Here is a 23,010-nt window from a genome sequence, read left to right as displayed (position 1 = left end):
CAATTTAGCTGAGGAAATATAAGTTAAAAGGGAAAACAATCGGAGAGCAGTGTGTGTTGGCACTTAATCAGAGACCAAATGGTTAGACCAGAGAAAAGAGGTCAAACAAAATCCAGGGGATTCACACAGGAGATAGGAACTCTTCTGTAAGAGACAGAAGTTGGCCCTACATTTCTCCAAAGAGAAAGGCAGTGAAGGACACTTCTTTGGAGAGCAGTGTTCCTAGAGGTCATACTTCTATGGAAACAGCATGGGAGGAGGGAGTCTGTTGGACCACAGGGCAGGAAACCATGTGGACTAGGACAGAGCTCATTGGTAGCTTGGAATGGGGGTTGGGGTCAACAGATAAGCAAATATAGAGGCAATACATGAAGGGTCTTGATTCTGGGCAGAAAACCTTATATGCCAGTTCTTGGGCAGAGAAATATTAGCAAGAAAGTCACAGTTTTCCAAGAGAAGAACTGGTAGGACAAAATACTGGATTTAGTGCTCGTTTGTAAGTGGGCAGAGGCAAGCCATGGTCAAAACCATCTAATGTCCATCCTCAGCTCCAGAATCCACAAAACTGGGTCCTGCTTTGTACATGTTACAGGAAGCCCTTAAACCCAAAGCATTTGAACTTACCCAGCAGGTGGAGCACAGATGTTGCCACTGCCTTTCCAAGAGCATTGGTGGCTGTGCAGACATAGGTTCCTTCATGTTCAAGGGAAACATTCTGCAACAACAGGGATCCATTGAAAAGCAAGGAAACATTGTCACTCAGAGATCCTCCTCTCTTCAACCAAGTTATATTAGGCTGAGGGACACCTTTGGAATAAAAACAAATATGACAAAGGCAAATTCCTTTAAGAATAGGGCCACAGAACCACAGGACAAATACCATTTAGCATTTTAACCACAAGTTAGCGAATGGGCTTAACTACATATAACAGGACAGATGGCTATTTCTAGTTCTACAGATCGTCCAGGGCAGGTAGGGAGTTCCATTAATGCAACAGGTTTTGGTCTATGATGCACCTGGCTGGGGTATGTCTGTAAGTCAACAGGAGCCAAAGAGGGTGGGATGGCTCCATATTGGAAAAAGGAAGAAATACAAAGCTGAGTGGGGGTAGCAGGAGGGCAGTTGAAAAGAGGAGTTGGTGGAGTTGGAGGCAGAGACAGAGAGAAACGCCCAGGGCTGAGTTATCACAAAGAAGTCTCCGGAAAGCAAAAATATCTAACACGAATCTTTAACGCTTGTACATCGACCACAAAATATCCCTCCTTCAGAAAAAAATATAAAATCCTTAGGGGAAAAAAAAACTTGGTTATCGATCCTTTGGTAGGAGGATAATTTCAGGGAACACAAAGTGTTGAGTTTTGAGTCTGGGTTGACATAGTGAGGCACGGAGATTGTAAGCAACACCTCTGGACAGAGAGAGAAGCATGAGAAATAGAATTTCGTCCCCTGCCATCTTGAGAAGTCTTAGCATTTTGATGGGGTATGAAATGCAAAACTCAGAAGAACCTCTCTTGGTTCTGAAGAGCTGGGGCAGCCTCAGAAGACCCGAGATCCAGCCATAGGTAAGTGCTTTTGGCAACATGCCCTCCTCCTCGGGGCTCTGCTTAGAGGGACTGTGCAGGCCTGGTGAGGTTTTATGCCAAGAAGCAGGTGTCACAGCTCTCATCGAGACATTTGCAATGTTCCTGATCGTAGGCAAAATGCATGCCCTGTGAAGGCTGTGACACTGAGTGCCACAGCTGTTCCCTGCCCTGGGAAGCAGGTCTGGTGGGCTCCAGGTTACAGCTGAGGAAGCTGGGCAAGTCAACAGTGGGCTGGAGCCTGAACACTCAGAGAAGTGCTATCACACATGCATCTGCCTTCCTAGTTACATCTACAAACACATACACACGGAGATGTCGGACTCTCCTGAGGTCGCCAGCTAAAACACATTGGAGCCAAGATTCACACCCACACGGTTTATTCCGGAAAGGATCTCTTACCCATAACGTAGGTAGGTCTTGCATATTCTTGATGAACTCATTCCTAGGCACCGGGTGTTTATTGCCAAAGTAAGCAGACTTCTAAAAAATATGTTTTATGATGGTCTGTTGCTGACAATAAAGCTATGGGAAGCTGTGAACACTTGTGCATTTCTCTTGTATTATCATCTCCCTGAACTTCATTTCAGCTGACGCTTGAACAACGTGGGGACTAGGGATGCTGATTCCTCTCCCCCACAGTCAGAATTCCATGTGTGAGTTTGACTCCCCCAAACTTAACTACTGACAGTCTGCCGTTGAACAGAAGCCTTACCAATAGCACACACAGTCAACTACACATATGTTGTGTGTTATATGCATTGAAGCCTGTATTCTTACACTACAGTCAGCGAGAGAAAAATGTTATTAAGAAAACCATGAGGAACAGAAAACGCATTTACAGGACTGCATTGCATTTATTTTTTAAAAATCCACTTAAAGGTGGGCCTACACAGTTCAAACTTGTGTCATTCAAGGATCAACTGCATTTTGAATAGTTTTCAGTTGATCTGTGTGGTGTTTTTTAAAGGTAAACAACCAGATGCGCCTGGGTGGCTCAGTTGGTCAAATGTCTAACTATTTTGGTTCAGGTCATGATCTCAGAGTTGTGAGATCAAGCCCCATATTGGGCTCTGTGCTGGGCACGGAGCCTGCTTAAGATTCTCTCTCCCTCCCTCTCCCTCTGCACTTCCCCTGCTGCTCATGCTCTCTCTCTCTCTCTCTAAAAAAAATAATAAATAAATACATACACACATACAAATTAAATAAAAAGCAATCATACCTACACACTGATAATCTTATCTCTCCTTTTCCAATGTTTGTACCTATTATTTCTAACTATTGCATTGCATTGACTAATGTCTCTAAAACATGCAGAATTGGGGCAGTTACAACAAGTATAATTGTCTTATTTCTAACTTTAAAGGGAATATTACTAAAGCTTCCTCCTGAAGCATGATATTTGCTTTTAGTGTCTGATAGTTGTTGTCAACTCAAAGAAATTTCCTTTTATTTCTAGCTTACATGGAGATTTCTAAGTCTCTGAGTTGATCCTGAGTTAATTTTAATTTTCTTATTTTATTTTATTATTTATCATATTTTTAATTTATTTTCAGCATAACAGTATTCATTGTTTTTGTACCACACCCAGTACTCCATGCAATCTGTGCCCTCTCTAATACCCACCACCTGGTTCCCCCAACCTCCCACCCCCCCACCTCTTCAAACCCTTCAGATTGTTTTTCAGAGTCCATAGTCTCTCATGGTTCACCTCCCCTTCCAATTTCCCCCAACTCCCTTCTCCTAACTCCCCATGTCCTCCATGCTATGTGTTATGCTCCACAAATAAGTGAAACCATATGATAATTGACTCTCTCTGCTTGACTTATTTCACTCAGCATAATTTTAAAATTAAAACATTTAAAGCTATTAATTTCCTTTTGAGTACAGCTTTGACTATATATCTTGCATTTTGAAATGCAATACAATTATCACCATTCATTCATTCAAAAAATGCTTCTGAACTACCTACTTCACGTGAGGCTTAATGCTGGGTTAAGGGTATGATGGTGAACTAAGCTCCACAAGAAACTTAATTTAAAAAAAAAAGGAAAAAAAAAACTTAATTTTAAGAGATGGCTATGGAGGGAAACAGGTGATTGCAGTAAAAGGAGGTAAGGGCTTATGATAAAGGTAAACATGGAGGCCATCACCTAGCAACTGCTCTTAATGCAAACTGAGGAGTTGGGAAGATTCCCCACACGAAGGAACACCTAGCCTAATACCTCAGGACGAGGAGGAACACGTCAAGTGAAAGGGAGATCAGTGGTGGACAGATTGTTTGAAGCCCAGGGAACAGCAGGCATTAAGTCCTAGACACAAAGTGAAATAGAGTGACTTTGGGGAACTGAGGAGTTTTGTTATGACCGGAGCTTAAAGGACATGGACAAGGAGTGAGGAAAGATGAGATGAGAGGTGAGCAGGTGGCCATAAATGCAAATTTACTATGCACGGTAAGGAATTAGGTTGAATTTGTTTTAAGGGAAATGGGAAACAATGTAACTATTTTAAGCAATGATCATGTTAAACAATCTGAAAATATCAGATTGGTGCTTGAGCAGTATCCGCTTGGGTGGCTCAGTCGGTTAACCATCAGACTCTTGAGTTTTGGCTCCGGTCGTGATCTCAGGGTCGTGAGACTGGGTCCTGCACTGGGCTCCATCCATGCTGGAAATGGAACCTGTTTAAGATCCTCTTTCTCTCCTTCTCCTCCCTGCTTGCACTCTCACTCCCTCTCTCTAAAAAGAAAGAGGAAGGAAGGAAGGAAGGAAGGAAGGAAGGAAGGAAAAGGAAGGAAGGAAGGAAGAAAGGCGAAGGAAGGGAAGGAGAAAGGAAGGAAGGAAGGAAAGAAGGAAGGGGAAGGAAGGGAGGGAGAAAGAAAGGGGGAAGGAAGGGAGGGAGAAAGAAAGAAAGAAGGAGGGAAGGAGGGAAAGAGGAAGGAAAGAGGGGAAGGAAGGAAAAATTAATTAATTAATTTCGGCCTGGATGTGATGTAAAACAAGGAAGATGGGGTCCAAGGGTCAGGAGGACCATGTGGGTGGTTATAAAAGCACCTGAGGCGAGAGACAAAGGTGGGACATGGAGGCCGGAGCAGTGGGTCTAGAGAGGCACAGGTCAGCTTCCTGTGTATCACGGAGGAAAACACCCACAGGACACAGTGAATGACTTTACAGGGGGAAGTGAAGGAGAGAAGGACGTAAGGATGACATGCAGATAGAGGGTGGTGCCATTAACTGAAACAGGAAAACCTGAGGAAGGGCAGATCAGCTCGGAGTACTTGAGAAATTTCTGTAAGTGTGTTGAGACTGAGAGAGCTGGATGATATCCGAGCGCAAGTGACTGGATTTGGAGCCCGGGAGAGACATCTAGACTGGGGATGTGAGTGTTAACCCAGAAATGAGGACTGGAATACTGGAATTCGATGAGATGATTACAGGGAAATGCATGAAGTGAGCGTAGACGAGGCTGCAGGATAAAATCTGTGGGACAGGAGGATTTTCATGGTTGGTAACCGCATGTGATTTTCTCTTTGGTTCGCATCTTACTTGGGAAGGAACTGTAAAATTTCCAACTTGTTGGCATTTTAATCACCTGACCTTCTGCAAGGGAGTTGTGCCTTTAGTGCTGTAATCAGAAAATGCAGTCCACACAACTTCTGTTTCTTGAAATTTCTAAGGTGTATTTGTGGCATAATATACAATCCTTTTTTTTTTTCAGTAAGTGTTCTATATATTCTTGAATTCTATATATTCTTGGAAGCATATTAATTTTTTAGGGTGAAAAGTCCAAATATTTATGATTAAGTCTTATATTATTTTAGTAATCCTTATTAACTTGCTTTTCCCTGAGCTCTCCTGTTCGAAAAAAAGTGCTCCCATCTCTGTTCATCACAGTTTTTCCTTATGTTTTTTTGTTTTGTTTTGTTTTTATGCATTATATCTTACCTAGCACATGACTGTTCGTGCTGACTACAGGTTACTGTGGATTTCATTTCTTTAATGGTTGTCTTTTTATCTTTTTTAAGGGTCTTCCATCCTGTCTTGCCTGATTTTACTATTATGACTGCTAGTTATTCTGTTTCTGTTTGCTTCTGCTTAATCTGTTTTGTACAATTTTTACAATTTTCTGTATAAATCTATTTTGGGAATGTCTCTTGTAATAGTGTATCATTAGGTTTTATTTGGAAATCCAATCTAAGAGCCTTTGCTTTTAAGAGCAATGTTAACGCTATTAATATTTAGGGTAATTACAGATATGTCTGGGTTTACCTTTTCATTGTCCGATGCTTTCTGATTTTATGGGTCTTTGACTTTTGGTTATCCTTTCTTTGTTCCCTTTTGTCGCGTAAAGTGGAAATTAAATGCTGTATTTTAAGTTCTACTAATGTTACAATTTACTTAAAAAAATAAACTGATTGACAGCAGTTTAGCAAAATTCCAAAATTACAATTGCATTTATCCCCTAAACTAGTAATCCCCTTTTCTAGGGATTAATGCAATCAATATGCCTGCATACAAAAATGTTCTATTTATGCAGCTGTATAAAAGCAAAAGATTGGAAACAAGTCACATCTCCAACAACAGGGACCCATTAACTAACTTACAGTATATCAATGCAATGAAATATTGATGATATATTCAAATTACTGAAAGAAAAAGTGGTCAACCAATAGTACACCTAACAAAACTGTCCTTTAGAAATGGAAGAGGAATAAAAACCTTCCCAGACAAACAAAAGCCAAGTGGGTTCATCATCACTAGACCAGCTGCATAAGAAATGCTAGAGAGGGGCACCTGGGTGACTCAGTTGGTTAAACCACTGCTTTTGGCTCATGTCATGATCCTGAGGTCCCAGGATCGAGTCCTGCATCGGGCTCCCTGCTCAGCAGGGAGTCTGCTTCTCCTGCTGACGTCTCTCCTCTCATGCTCTCTCTCTCTCTTATTCTCTCTCTCTCTCAAATAAATAAGTAAAATCTTAAAAAAAAAGAAATGCTAGAGAGTTCTGCACGTTGAAATGAAAGGACACAAAACAATAACACAAAAGCATATGAAAGTATAAAACTCACGAGAAAAGGTAAATATATTCACAAACACAGAATACCATAATACTAATGGAGCAGGACAAATCACTTTTAGCTCTAGTATAAAAGTTAAAAGACAAAAGGTATAAGACTATAAATGTGAAAATTTGTCAATGGATACTCAATGTAAAAACATGTAAGTGTAACATAAAGTGGGAAGATGGAGAAGTACAAAGTGTAGACTTTTTGTATTAGATTGTTATCACCTTAAAATAATCAATTATAACTATTAGATGATTTATGTAACCCCACGGTAACCGCACAAAAACTGTATCTACAGTAGATACGCAAAAGAAAACCCTGAAGCATGTCACTATTAAAATAACCGACAAATCGAAAGGAAGACAGGAGTAGAGGAAAAGAGATGAAAGGACCACAGATAAGACAGAAAAAAAATGAACAAAGTGACAAGACTAAGTCCTTATCTGTCAATAATTACTTTAAACATAAATGGATTAAGCTCTTCAATCAAAGGCACAGAGTGGCTGAATTGATTTAAAGAAAAGATCCAACTATAAGCTGCCTCCAAAAAAGACTTACAGACATAGACTGAGAGTGGAGGGATGGAAAAAGATACTCCATGCAAATGGTAACCAGATGAGAGCAGGGGCATCTGTATTTACCCTAGACAAAATAACTTCAAGTCAAAACTGTTACAAAACTGAGGGTTTGGAGGGGAGAGCAGTGAGGGGTTGGGTAAGCCTGGTGGTGGGTACTAAGGAGAGCACGTATTGCATGGAGCACTGGGTGTGATGCACAAACAATGAATCTTGGAACACTGAAAAAATAAAATTAAATTTAAAAAAACTGTTACAAGATGTAAAGATTGTATATATTGATAAGAGAGTCAATTCTTCAGGAAACTATAACAATCATAAATATACAACAATCATAACTATATATGCTCTAAGTATTGGAGCACCTAAATACATAAAACTAACACTGACAGATCTGTAAATAGAAACACATAGCAATACAATAGTAGCTGGGGACTTCCATATCCCACTTTCAACAATGGACAGGATGCCCAGACAGAAAATTAATAAGGAAACAGTAGACTTGAACTGCACTATTAACCAAAGAGCTCTAACATCGATATGCCACCCATCGATAGCATGATATACATTCTTTTCAAGCGCACAGGAGACATTCTCCAAGGGAGATCACATATTAGGCCACAAAACAAGTCTCAACAAATTTAATAAGGCTGAAACTACACCAAGCACTTTTCCAACCACAAGGGCATAAAACTAGAAATCAGCACCAGAAGGAAAATTGGAAAATTCAGATATGTAGAAATTAACCAAGACAGTCTTGAGCAACCACTGAGTCAAAGAAGAAATGAAAAGGGAAATTAGAAAATACCTAATACAAATGAAAATAAACATACAACATGGCAAGACCTGTGGGAGGCAACAAAAGCAGTACTAGAAAGGAAGTTTATAGCATTAAACACCAATGTTCCAAAAGAAGGAAGATCTCAAATAACCTAGCTTTACCCTTCAAGGAACTAGAAAGAGATGAACAAGCTGAAACCAAAATTAGAATGAAGGAAAAAAACCCAAAGATTAGAATACAAATAAGCAAAATAAGGAAGAAGAAAAAAAAACAATAGAAAATATTAACAAAAATAAGAGTTGGTTTTTTGAAAAGATAAACTAAACTGACAAACCTTTATCTAAACTTACTAAAAAATCACAAGAGAATTCAAATAAATAAAAAATGAAAAAGGAGACAATAAGTCTGATGACACAGAGGGCACCTGGGTGGCTCAGTCAGTTAAGCATCTGCCTTTAGCTCAGGTCAGGATCTCAGGATCCCAGGATCAAGTCCCGCATCAGACTTCTTGCCCAGCAAGGAGTCTGCTTCTCTCTCTCCCTCTGCCACTTCCCTCTGCTTGTGCTCGCTCTCTCTCAAATAAATAAAAACTTAGGGAAAAAAGCCTTATGACACAGAAACCAAAAGGATCACAAGAAACTATTCTGGATAATTATACACCAAACCTAGAAGAAATGGATATATTCACAGAAACATACAAACTACCAAGACCGAATCATAAAGAGAAGTTCAATGGATGTGAATAATGTACAAGAAAATTGAATCAGTAATCCAAAACCTTCCAACAAACCAAAATCCAGGATCAGATGACTTCACTGGAGAATTACACCAAACTTTTAAAGATGAATTAATACAATCCTTCCTAAATTCCTCCAAAACATTTGGAGGAAGAAATACTTCTAAACTCATTTTATGAGGCCAGCATTGCTCTGACACCAAAGCCGGAAAAAGCTCTATAAGAAAAGAGAACTATAGGTCAATATCTCTGATGAAAACAGATGTAAAAATACTAAAACAAAACAAAACAACAAAAAAAAAAACCTAAAAAAAATAGCAAACTGAATTCAGCAACACATGAAAAGGATCATCTAACATCACCAATTGGGATTTATCCCTGGGACACATGCAAATTAATTAATGTGACAAACCACATTATCAGAATGAATAATAAAAACCACATAGTCATTTAAAATATATATATATATATATACACATGTATATATATTTAAAATAAAATGGATTAAAGGCAAACTTAAGACTTGAAACTGTAAAACTCTTAGAAGAAAATACAGGAGAATAGATTCTTCTTGAGATTGGTCTGGCAATGATTTCCTGGATCACCAAAAGCAAGGAAACAGAAGCAAAAACAGACAAGTGGGATTATATCAAACTAAAAAGTTTCTGCACAGCAAAGGAAACCACAAAATGTAAAGGCAACCTACAAAATCTGAGAAAATATTTGTAGGCCAATTATCTAATGAGAGGTCCATATCCAGAATATATGAGGAAGTCCTAGAACTCAATGACAAATAAACAAATAACCCAATTTAAAAATGGGCAAAGGACTTGAACAGACATTTCTCCAGTAAAGACGGCCAATAGGTATGTGAAAAGATGCCCAACCTCACTCATCATCAGGGATCATCACCAGGGAAATCAAAAGCATGAGGAGATAGAACCTCATACAGGTTATGATGTCTGTTCTCAAAAATACAAAAGATAACAAGTGTTGGTGAGATTGTGGAGAAACTGGAACCCTCCTACACTGTTGGCAGAAATGTAAAATGGTATAGCAGTTTTGGAAAGCAGTATGGAGTTTCCTAAAAAAATTGAAAAAAAATTGAACTACCACGTGATCCAGCAATCCTACTTCTGGATATAGTATATATCGAACAGAATTGAAATTGGATTGCCAATGGTCTCTGCGCTCCCACATTCACTGCGGCATTGTTCCCAAGAGCCAAGATAAGAAAACAACCCACGTATGTATTGACAGGTGAAGGGATAACGAAAACATGGTGTATACACACAGTGGACTACTCTACAGCCTTGAAAAATGACGCCCTGCCATTTGTGACAGTATGGATGAACCTGGAGAACATGGTAACTGTAACAAGCCAGTCACAGAGGGGCAAACAGGGCATGGTCCACTCAAATGACCAAAATAGTCAAGTTCACAGAAGCACGGAATAGTGGTTACCACGGGCCAGGAGAAAGGAGAAATGTTCAATTCTATGAAGTTTCAATGAAAGCAGAAGGAATTAGTTCTAATTCATTCTACTGCACAGCATAGTGGCTATTGTCACCAGTACTGAATTATGCACTTAAAAATGTATTGAGAGTAGACCTCATGTTAAGAGTTCTTACCACAAAAAAAGGACTACACAGTTAAGTTTTGAAGGTGATGGATATGTGTATCGACTTCCCTGTGGGGATGGTGAATGAGCATATGCATGTATCCAACCTCATCAAATTGTATATATGAAGTATATGCAATTTTTTGTACTCGATCACATTTCAATGACACTGTTTAGAAAAAAGAAGTGTTCTCAGTTGAAATATACAAGGTATAGAATGGGATGTTGAATGTACTAACTTTTCTACAAGACAGAGAAAAAAATGTACTCATACTCACGTAGAAAAGCTCTGCAAGGAGACGTAAAAATCTAATGCGGGTGCTCACCTGGGTGTGTGGGGTACTGGTGCAAGCGGGGGGCGGGGTGAACAAGGGAGTGGGAACAAGGGACTTTTCATTGTATGAGTCCTTTGAATGCCTTACCTAGCCCCAAATTTTAAAAAGTTAATTAAACAACACAAATGACATCTCCTAGATCCCTAATTTTCCTTCTAGGATGAGGAGAGGTGAAGTTTTCCTTCCCGCATCTTTCCCCCATCCTTTTCCTTTCTTCTAACATAAAATGGGATTTGAAATTCAGGTCATTTTATATTATTATATTATATAATCTTCTCATTATATATATATCTTCTTATCATTATATATCTTCTTTTAAAGATTTTTTTTGAGATTTGCAACTGATTTTCAAGTCACTAAAATAAACTCTTAAATTCTGTATTTAAACTGTTCCAGTGTTTTGTTACAGTTGTTTTTATACTGCAGTGTTTCCACGATCATAATTAAGATGCATTTCTTGCTTGACAAGGCTGCATCTTAGGAGTATGTTTCCCCACAAAGGTAGGTCAGCGGGTAGGATGGATTATGAAGCCTTGAGTGGGCGAGAACGTTCTCTCTTCTCCTCACTAAGATCAGCTTAGCTTCCAACAGAACTGGAGTGTCACAGCACACTTTCCTCCTCACTGCTCCTGCTGCCCTTTGTCATCTGGGGTTTCACTGGGAAGGGAGTCTGAGGCAAGCCGACTTTTTATTATTCTTAAAGGAATCTGGGGATGCCTGGGTGGCTCAGTGGGTTAAGCCACTGCCTTTGGCTCAGGTCATGATCTCAGGGTCCTGGGATCGAGGCCCGCGTCGGGCTCCCTGCTCAGCAGGGAGCCTGCTTCGCCCTCTCTCTCTGCCTGCCTCTCTGCCTACTTGTGATCTCTGTCAAATAAATAAAATCTTTAAAAAAATAAATAAATACAGCAATCTGTTGTTGGTTCCTTCTTTCTTTTTGGATTCCTTCAGGATTCTTTCTATGACCAAAATTTTCAAAACTTTTCCCTGGATATGATCAGGAGATAGTATTACTCGTTCACCAATTTTGCCTAGAACACTCTGGGGCATTCTGTCTGTAAAACAGTCCTTGTTTCCACTCAGTAAAACCTTCTCCTCTCCTCTCCTCTTCTCTCCTCTCCCCCTCTCTCTCCTCTCTCTAAGCTCTATGTCTGTTCCTTTGGCTCCATCTCTTGCTCAGGAACACCAATTAGGTGGTAACTCTCTCTCCTCCAATCCGTCACCAGGCACCATGGTTTTTAGCTCCCTGCTCCTTCCCTTGGCTTTCTGCAAGCAAGCCCGACCTTGCTCCTACTTCACTCCTTTCATTTTATATTTTTTAAAGATTTTATTTATTTATTTGACAGACACCACAAGTAGGCAGAGAGGCAGAGAGAGAGGAGGAAGCAGGCTCCCTGCTGAGCAGAGAGCATGACTCGGGGCTCAATCCCAGGACCCTGAGATCATGACCCGAGCCGAAGGCAGAGGCTTAACTCACTGAGCCACCCAGGCGCCCCCTTTCATTTTATTTTGAGTGTTTTATTTTCTGCTTCTAATTCTGGCTTTACTTCTCATTGATTTTTAAAATGCTTTCTAGCCCTATTTTTATTTCTGTCTCTCTCCTAGCTGGTCCCCCCCTGCCCCCGTCACTCTACTGAACTATGGTGGACACAGAACACTTTGCATATCTGGCGTGCGCAACATGTTGCTTTGATACACTTGTATGTTGCAAAATGACTGATACCACCTCTTCATTAGCTAACACCTGAATCATGTCACATGGTTACCATTAATTTTTTGAGGTAGGTACCTTTAAGATCCCCTCTCTTAGCAAATTTCAGTTAAATAAACTAGCAAATAAACCAACAGTTTTATTTTTTTTTTAATTTCTCTTTGTTTTCATCTTGCCTTTCTAGAGTTTGGGGGAGACACAACACATGTGCAACCTAACATTTACTCTTTTCATACAGTGGATATGCTTCGTGTGTCTCTCGAGTGTGCAACATCATTTTTGCTGCACAACCTCGTCATTCTGACTCCGAGCTCTAATGAGCAGAAATTCCTCGTTGCCTCATCCAGGTCCAAATGGACGCTTGGGCTCCCAATGCTGTCAATGTTTGGCGTCTTTTGCACGCTTTATTATTATTTCAAATGGTAACATTAGGAGGGACCAATTTTCTGCCTAAAGACCACAGTAGTGGATTTGTGGTCTCCTGAAGGTCTTAGACCATATTGCTCAAAACTGACAAGACTGAGGGCAAGAGACTGGGTTACACTATCTCTTGGGATCCCCCCCAGCTCTCAGATACTCATGAGATCCATTCATTCATTTGTCCACTCACCCTTCCTTCTATATACTTACTCAACTCATGTTTTTTAGGGGCCGTCTACAAGCAGCACTCTTTCAGAACATCATTACTGCATTAATCTCAGGCCTCCCCAGCAGGCTATGAGGACAGCGTCTGGCAGAGTAAATAAATACAGGAATATTTGCCAAATGCAGAAATGAGTTGAACAAGGGAATGGATCCACCAGATGAAAATCATTATATCTCCAAGATACTTTTTGGTTATTAGGCAATGTTCTCTCCCAAACAGAGAAGGTAATAAAATACGGACTCTGTGGTGAGATCTTCATACCTTCACGCACAACTATTTTGGGATCCATGGTAATTTAGTGAAGGGTTGTACTAGCTAAGAAGAAAATAACCTCCTTAAATATTTTGATTAAAAAAGCGAAAATCATTTCAAAAAAATCTCTTCAAACCCTTCACCAGCCTCCATATATGTGAATTTAAATTATTTACTAATTCAAGGAGATTCCTTTAAGAACTCCTATTGAGTAATTCGTGACTAAGCATTTTTGAAAGCAATACAGAAGTTTGAAAATATTATAATTCAAGGATCTTAATTCAGACTTACCTCCTGTAATTAATTAGTTTAAGTAAATGAGGTTTTTCTCAAGTTATAAAACCTCTTCCAGGGAGAGATCCTGAAGCATTTCGGATACATTGGCTTCTTCATTACGCCTCTATGGTAAAAAGCATGGAAGCAACAGTGCTGTCAATTCTAACTTGAAAGGATGTTTACTCGAGGCCTTTAGCCAGGCTGAGGAGGTCACGTGGGGCTCTCACTCAGGAGGAGGGGACAGCAGGTGCCTCGGCCCAGAAGCACGTTCTTCCCGTGGGGTCCATTAACCTCAGCCGGGTTCACAGATGGAAGTCAAGGTTCCATGACCTTCCCGCTAACTCTAGCTGACATTAAGCATTTCCATCAACTATGAACATAAGCAACAAACCAAGGCAGCAGTACTTTTGATTCTGCTGCTAATGGAAACCACGGATAAATATTTCCATTCCACGTGACCATTGTATGGATACCTCAAAATATCTTTTATGCCACCACTACTTCGAGATTATGGTAGTTATTGGACCTGATGCTAGATTTTGAGTTGAGTGCATCACTGGAAAGAAGTATTTATAATATTAGATCATACTTTTGATAAATCAACATTTTCATGTCTGGAATTTGATAGTTGGTTTTCTTTATAACAGGATGTATTTTATTTTCTGCATTTGGAAATACTCTTCTGAGAGGCAGCTCTGTAGGCTTCCTCAGCACTCTCCTGCTACTTCGGAGGGGCAAGAAAGAACACTGGGGCTGCAGAGGTTGGAGTGAGGGAGGTGCACTAGGAGACAAGGGCAGAGAAGAGGCAGGTTGGGGAGAGGGCTCAGATGATCTCAGCTCTGCAGGTCACTGGGAAGATTTGGCTTTTATTCTAAAGGCTTTGAGGAATGACAGGAAGTCTTTCGAGGAACTGCTTTGATTGCACAAGGACAGAGGTGGGGGGGACCACGGAGGAGGCTGTTATCACAATCCAGCCGAGAGATGATGGCGGCATGGACCAGTGTGGTCGCAATGGAGGTGGTTAGAAATGGTCAGATTCTAGATACACTTTGAAGGTGGAAATATTTTGAAGAAGCTGACAAAGGAATGGGGGTTGCTGACAGATAGAGGGGTATGTGAGAGAGAAACACACATCAAGAATGGTCCGAGCACCTGATATAAGGGCGTTGGCATTCTCTAAGGTAAGAAAGTCTATGACAGCAGCCCATTTGGGAGCAAAACTCAGGAATTCAATTTAAATTTGTTAGGTCTGCAACATCTGATAGTCATAGAGAGACGCTGGGGAGGCACTTGGATCTGTTCAGCTAGAGCTTAGAGGAGAGGTCTGGGCTGGAAACACAAACTTGGGAGTTGCCGGCGTATCGATGTCGTGTGAGTCCCTGAGCGCGGTTGAGGTTGATAAGGGAGTGAGGACAGATGGAGAACGGAAAATGTCTGGGACTAGCCCTGGGGCACTTCATCGTACAGACCAGAGAGATGAGGGGAAACCAGCACAGGAGACTGAAAAGAAACAGGTGACACAGCGTGGAGAGTAGAATGGAGAGTGGTTTCCCAGAAACCAAGAAGAAAGTATTTCCAGAAGGAGGGAATAAATGCTGGTGGAAATGCAATCACTGTCAGAAGGGCTAAAATCACAAAGACAAGCAACAGCAGTTGTTGGCGAGGACGTGGAGGACGGAGAACCCTTGTGCGCTGTGGGTGGGAACGCAAGCTGGTGCAGCCACTCTGAAAAACAGTATGGAGGTCTCTCAAAAAATTAAAAATAGAACTGCCATAGGATCCAGCAATCACACTACTGGGAATTTACCCAAAGAATTTAAAAAAAAAAACTAATTCAAAGGAATACATGCACCCCGATGTTCATAGCAACATTCTCTACAACAGCCAAACTATGGAGGCAGCCCAAGTGCCCATCAGTAAAGGACTGGATAAAGATGTGGTTTACATATGGTTATTGCTCAGCCACGGAAAAGAATGACATTGTGCCATTTGTAACAACATGGATGGAGCTAGTCCGTATCATGCTCAGTGAAGTAAGTCAGCTGGAGAAAGACAAATGTATATGCTCTCAGTCATATGTGGAATTTAAGAAACAAATGAACAAAGCTTTAAAAGAAGACAGAGAGGGAGAAAGAGATAGAAACCAAAAAGCAGACTCTGAGCTAGAGAACAAGCTGGTGGTCACCAGAGTGGAGGTGAGGGGGTGGGGGGAGAGATCGGGAAAAGGTGAAGGGGATGCAGAGCACACTCGTCACGATGAGCACTGAGTAATGAGCAGAATTGTTGAGTCACTATATTGTACACCTGAAACTAATACAGCACTGTTAAAAAAAAAACAAAAACTGATGGTCTTCCTGGACCTTTGCCATCAGCATGGACCCCACGTTGCTCAAATCCCACACATCCTAGACCAATGCCTTCTCCGCCTCCCATCATCATCACAGCACCCCATCCAACTGGTCGCCCACCTTGGACCTCAGAGCCACTCCTGGCTCCTGCCTTCTTACTCTCCACGGGTAATTTGCCACCAAGTTTGTAAAAATCATTTCTAACTCAGAACTCCTTTGGATCCTGTCTCCTCTCGCCCATGGCCATGTCACTGCTGTAGCTCAGGACCATAATTCTTCCCTTAATGGCGGAAACAACCTCTCGGCTGGCTTCCCTACTCTCAAACCGTCTCTTCATGTGAGGTCAGAGGGAACAGAGCGCTGGCCCCTGCCCGCCTCCAGAAGCACATGGCCCGCCTGGGAAGCCTGGCTCTAACCACACTCCCAGTCCCACCTCCTAACCGTCCAGCCACGTCCCTCCTGCCGCAGACCATGCACTGTGGTCAGTTCAGTGCTCTGTCCACAGGTCCGCCCTTACTCACTCACGCCCTCCACTCCTCTGCAGTGTTCCCACCTTCTGGCCTTGGTCCACTCCTCTTCACGGATAGCCCTGGGGGTGCCTCTGCCACTGAGGTGCTTGTACTCCCCTCCCAGTTCCTACAGAGACTCATTCAGACACTATCATGTTTGCAACATTGTCTCACGGTCAGTACTACAGCCTCCTGGGAGCTCCTTGTCGTCAGCTGGGCACGCAGCAGGTGCTCATCCAGTCGGCTGAGTTGAAAGTGTTTGTGGTTCTTGCATGGATGTGTATGTCCCTCCCCTGCTCCCCACTACCAAATCTGTATGCAGAAGCCCTCACCCCCAGTGTGGTGGTATTTGGAGCAAGGGCTTTTGGAAGGTAATCAGGTCCAGCGGAGGTGAGGAGGGTGGAGACCTTGTGACGGGATTAATGCCCTTTATAAGAAGAAGAAGAAACCAGAGCGGCTCTCTCCCTCTCCTCCCTCTCTCCCTCTCTCTCTCTTTGCCTCCTTCTCCCTCCCCTCCCCTCCCCTCCCCTGCCCCATCCCCTCTTTCCCTGTGCAGAAGCAGTAAGAAGATGCCCTTTGTGAGCCAGAGAGGGGCCCTTCCCACACATCAAGGCTCCTGGCACCTTGATCTTGGACATCTTAGCCACTGTAACTGAGAAACAGATGTTTGTTGTTAAAGCCCCTCTCTATGGTATTTTATCAGTCTGAGCCTTATCAGGGGAGGATTTGGCTTTGGGCCTGTTGCCTGTCATAGGACTCACCTGCCCGCAGTGCCTTGTGGTACACATTTTTGTTTAAAAAAAGAAAGGCTCTCCCACACGATTTTTTTTTAGTCCATTTGGGTGATTAGTTATTCTGAGGTATGGTTACGCCCTAGATGCATTAAGTCCCCCACGCCTTTGCTTACATCACTTGGTGTAGGGGACAATATAAATGCAACTCAGACCATCCTCCTCCCTTCCCCCCAAATCCCCTACACCTTCGATTCGTCACAAATTTATTCATCGAGTGAGTATTCTGTAAGTGCCTGCTGTGTGCCAGGACTCTGCCAGCTCCTGAGAGCCTAGCCTTTCTGACACATCAACTTCTGCAGCCTTTAGGCTTTCAGGAGGGAAGGAAAGGGACGACATCCCTCAGGAGGCAGCCTCTTTCCCTCCTGAGCTCCCTCTGTGCTGAGACAAGCGGCCACACCTCGGGAGCCCCCAGCAGTGCATTACACACAGCAGGCTTATCGAAGTAAACTCAACAGAACATACAGGTTGGAGAAGTGGTTTTGTTCTCTACAACTCCAGCTGTCTTCTAAAGAAGCTGGATGCTTTTCTTAGGGACATTTTGCCAGATTTCCATGTATGCATTTGTAGACAAGAGCCACATGACAGGGAGAGAAGAATTTGGGGTTCCTGCGACAGTCCTCGGGGTTGGAGTAAGCAGAGGAAGGATGGGAGAGAGAATAGGGAGAAGAGGAGCCAGGTGCCAGGATGCCTTTGCCACAAGTCCTCAACCTTCAGCTTTGCTTTGAAAAGCTGCCAAATGCCTGGTATTAATGGGTGTCTTGCTGGGAGTAGAAACCAGTCAAGGAAGTGAGTTTTGTATCCCGGTCGATGGAGGGCAAGAGAGCATACGAGGCCAGTGCAAGAGGGAGCCAGAGGCAGAGTGTCCACACCAGGGTAAGACCCCAAGAACTGTCAGAAGTCAGTTCCACAAGTTCTCTGAATTTCCAGTCTCTGGAACGGAGAGGGGTCAGAGATAACTTCACTTAAACCACCACCTCAGAAGGGCAAGGGTATGACAGCGAGTTTATACACACAGTGATATTCCACGTATACCAGAAAGTTCGGAGATAAAAACAGAACTTGGCAAGTTCTGGAGATGCGAAAGGAGACACGAAGGGCTCCCCTGTGGAGGGAAGAGGAGGGAAGGTCTCCACCGCAACTCGGCACCTAGAAGCATCGCTACGCATGTGGACATTTTCAAAGAACAGAAGAAGCCAGAGGAAATTCAGATGGGATTCTTATACTCCTGTTCTTTATGGTCTTTCAAAATAACAAATGTTTGCTCTGTTCAAACAGCTACAATATGTCAGAAAGACTTTAAACTTATTTATCTAACCTCAAAGACAGGCTATTTCCCCTAAGACACAGAGCTCTGAAATATTCAACGTTCTGCTTCCACAATGCTGAAATGGTTTTTGGAAGGCAAATGTTGTGGGAAAAAAGTTCAGATCTGGAGGGTTGTAAAGCATGTGTTGCAGAAAGCCAGCACCTCTGGACGTCTTTAGAACAGTCACTGTTTTAAAAACAAACATCCTTCATCCTTGAAAGGCCCATGAAACATTCCACATTGCAGAATCCTTGGCCAATTCCAGACTGCTCGGAAAGTTGGTTTTCTTATATCACTGTGTCACATATATTATACCTGTAGGTTCTTGTTCATTTCTTTGTTTCCTCCAACTACTCAACACTCATACAATATTCTGCTTTTTTTTTTTTTCCACACATGACAATTGAAAGCTGAAGCTACCATTAGTTAGTTCCAGGGGCTCTGAAGAAATGGTGGTGTCCATTTACAGGATAAGAGGCAAATTGAACACAGTGTAGACAAACCACAAGGGGAGTCATTACTAATAAACAAACAAGAGCCCACAGTTTCAGAGTCAGAGAAAAAAAAAATCCTCAACAGTATCAGAGCAAAGAGTAGCTAAACTCTTCTTGACAGCGGGGTCAATCTTCACAAGGTAGGAAATATTGTACGAAACACTCTCATTTCGAGTTAACTGCATACCCTTCTGCTCTTTTTGGCAATACATAATCTATGCCTTTTGGCTATAAAGGACTCTCCATCAACGATGCCATAGCCAGAACTTCCTCCAAATATCAGGCTATGGCTTTAACCAACCACAGAGCTCCCTTGAACAGCTGCTAAAGTACTTTCTCTTCTCAAACAAAATGATGTTAACAGATTGAATAATCAGGTCCCCAGTAGTTTGATCTGAGGAACTAGAGATAATCTGGGTCACAGCATCTATCCCCAGTTCTATATTCAAGAGTCTTTCAAAATGTGTTTCTTCTGACATGGAGGAATGGTGTTGATAAGTCTCCTGCTGGCGTGGTCATCCCTGACTTCTGCTTTGCTCAGGACTGGACAGTTCTCGGTAAGTCCACCGGTCAGATCTCATGAGCGCTAGGGAGTGCACTATGGGTACTGTCCTCCAGGGCCTTGCTCAGAGGCTAGAAAGGGCCCATGAGAGTTATTCCACGTATTGTCTCCACACCAAAACCCCCAGTAGTTCCTTGGAGAATAAGACTCAACGTCAAATCTGATATAAATCAAGCATGGCGCACACAGGCTGGAGCTAGCCAAGCGGCGTAAGCCTCTCACTCCGGTACAGAGAAATCTGGAACAGCGGCTCAAATGTGGACAGCTTTGGACTTTCTGGAGACCCTTTCTGATCAACAGCAATTTTGATCATTGATCGATGTAACATCGGGATTTGGAGGAACAAATAGCTATGATATGGTCCTCAAAGGCTGCACTGAAAATATTGCCTATTTGGAAGTCATGCCCCATGATCTTCAAGTTGGTCTTGTTGCCGTCACCAGCAAACCTGAACCATCAGTGGAGCTCCTGAGGTGACATCTCAAGGCTGGAATGACACCCCAAGGCTCCCTTTCCACCTCCCTCAAGGTTCTGGCTCTTTCTTGCTTTTCCAAGTTGCCCCCACTTACCCTATAAAATGGCTCCTTTATCCCTAGAAATGGGGGGGAGTAAGATTCAGTTTTCCTAGCTCCAAAGCTTATACTCTTCTTGGAGGATTAGGGCACAAAAGCCCTTTTAATCTGTGGGTACCAACTGCTAACAAGAGCTCACCCTCCAGTGTTGGGGACCTCACTGCTTTCCAAACTGTGAAATGCTAAGATTTTCCATGTGCTCTTCTCTCTTCTGCAGATTATTTGCTATTCTCTTGTACCACTTGGAAATTTTCTGCTCATTCTTTTTTTTAAGATTTTATTTATTTGAGAGAGAGAGAGAGAATGACTGGTATGGAGGGGCTGAGGGAGAGAGAGACAGAGAGAAGCAGATTCCCTGCTGAGCAGGGAACCTGACACGGGGCCTGATCCCAGGACCTCCGGGTCATGACCTGAGCCAAAGGCAGACACTTAACAGACTGAGCCACCCGGGCGCCCCAGTTTCTGCTCCTTCTTAAAGATCCATTGTTGGCCCTCTCTTCACTGACTCTCTCTGACGCTGAAGCTGATTCCTCCTCTGTGGACCTTCAAACACTGAGCTCTCAGCTGTTGACAGGCCTGACTCCACCTTCAGAATGAGCCCAGAGTGTGGACACAGGCCCTGCCCCATATAGCCCAGCTTCCCCTTCACTCCTTGCTACCCACCGTTTCCTGAGGATGTCTCTCATTTTGAAATAACATTTGAGGTGAGTCTAAGTCCCAGGAAAATCTTTGGCTCCATTTACTGGCTAATGCATTAGTTATTAACCTTGGATACACATTAGAATTGCCTGGGGGACTTAAACCACCCAACGTTCTCTGGCTGGACTAGAGATAAATTGAGTCGGACTCTCTGGGGTAGGGTGGGTGGGTGGGAGGTGATGTCAAGGCCTGTCTGTAATAAAAAGACTTTAGTATACCTCACGTCAGTCATGAAAATGAATACATGGGGGTAGCATTTGCAAATATATAACAGGGGAGATAAATGAAAAGATAAAGGAAATCAGTGAAAAGATAAGAAAAGACAGAGGGACACCGAGGCCTGGATGTTAGTGCAAATGCTGAAATTCTCTTCAGATTCCATGGTGTGTTCCCCACGGGGGGTATTTTTTTTCCATCACCGGGTCCTGAATGCCTTTTGCAGACTATACCAAGAAGCCCTCATGCTTTATTATTTCTGGGAGTTGAATTCCAACAAGATTTTCTCTCTCTCAGTCTGTACCCTGTGTGGGTCCCGCAGGGCCTACTGTAGGAAGGCACAGCTGGGGCAAAGGAGAGAGAGCAGATGTACGGGTGGTTGGAGGGCTTTCCCTAATTCCATGTGTTTTACACCATAGGTATTCCTCCAACCTGCAAGGCTATCCTGTGCCCTCTGTCACCATCTATGTGGGTCTCACAGCATTCACAGTGAGAAGCCGAGTCTCTTGGGGGATACAGAACAAGTGAGATCCTTTCTCGTAGGATAAGTAGATGTGAGAGGTTGGATGCTGGCTCTTACTGCCTTTTAAGGAAAGCCTCCCAATGGTTTACAAGTGCATCTCATAGAAGTCGGGAGAACTCTGCTTGCTGCTCTGGCTCCTGTCCCCGCAGCCTTCTGAGGAACCAGGAGAACACAGGGCCAGCCTAAAGCCACCACACAGGCACTCATGGAATTGAAGCAACTTATTTCTTTAGAAACCTGAGCTTCAGAAAACCACCAAGAGAACACCTGAAGTCTGGAAGCAGAGAGGACGATCCCAGTTCCTGCCTTTCTGGATCACCTCAGGTCTGTCAACAACAGATCAACAGGCTCAAACAGGACCAAGCCAGGGCCATTTTATTAACCTTAAAAGTTAGGTGGGATTAATCAATCTTCACATCAGAAACATGATGATGAAAAAAAAAATGAGGTAAAAGTTATTTTAAATCTGAAATAAGATATAATTGTGGAAAGGTTATATGTTATTTTGGGAGCAGAAACTTGACATGGGTCTTGACCCCACTTCAGTGTTCCAACCAGTGGCTCTCAAACACTGTTAGTAGCAGAACCAATTTAAATTTTTTTTTGGTAGAAGAAAGTCCAATTTATAAAACTATAAAACATGGAGGTCTTTTAGTTGAACTGTATTTGGGGGAGAGGATAGGTAGTGTAGAAAAGTAAGACTGGGGTCCTTGACAAGGACAAAGATTAAAGTGGAGCTGGATGTCTGTGAGGTTTGGGGGACAGACAGACATACTGGTAGGACTGAAGACAGAAGTGGGGTGTAGACACTTGAGGATGAAAGTGGTGTTGTTGATAACAGGACCAACAGGTGTTGTTGATGACAGGACCAACACAACAGCTGTGGTCTAGCAGCCAGAAGACACGGCATGACTCAGTACCCACAGACATACACACCCAAGCACGAGGCTTTTCCCAATAAGTATGAAATTTGATAGGTTCCTGAATAGCCCTTTCTGTGTTTCATCTTCCATATTCGGCAATAATTCCATTATCCTAGCATTTCTCGCTACTTCTTGATTGGGTAGACTCGTGTTTTCTCCACTTGGGAAACTGGTGTGGATCAGAGATGAGGAGGAAAATCACCGCTCAAGGAGCTCTGAGAATAGAGCTTCAGCAGATCGCTAAAGAACAGAAAATGGTTTTGCAAATGAGGCTTTTTTTTTTTTAAAGATTTTATTTATCTATTTGAGAGAGAGGCAGTGAGAGACAACAAGAGAGAAGAGAAGGTCAGAGGGAGAAGCAGACTCCCTGTGGAGCTGGGAACCGATGTGGGACTCGATCCTGGTACCCCGGGATCATGACCTGAGCAGAAGGCAGTTGCTTAACCAACTGAGCCACCCAGGTGCCCACAAACGAGGCTTTTTAATCCACT

General features: G+C 42.7%; 1 protein-coding gene across 1 annotated transcript in view; it reads right to left on the bottom strand.

Moving 5' to 3' along the window:
* The window catches only part of ADAMTSL3 (ADAMTS like 3), a 333,555-nt gene that overhangs the window by 22,407 nt on the left and 288,138 nt on the right, over window positions 1-23,010 (bottom strand). The window contains exon 24 of the mRNA XM_032836843.1: window positions 625-807. Coding sequence (XP_032692734.1) covers window positions 625-807 — 183 coding nt within the window. The remainder of the gene's footprint in view (window positions 1-624; window positions 808-23,010) is intronic.

This window comes from Lontra canadensis, unplaced genomic scaffold (genome assembly GCF_010015895.1).
Source record: "Lontra canadensis isolate GAN:19392208 unplaced genomic scaffold, GSC_riverotter_1.0 scaffold94, whole genome shotgun sequence".
Classification (NCBI taxonomy): domain Eukaryota; kingdom Metazoa; phylum Chordata; class Mammalia; order Carnivora; family Mustelidae; genus Lontra; species Lontra canadensis.
This window is presented reverse-complemented; position numbering and strand designations above follow the sequence as displayed.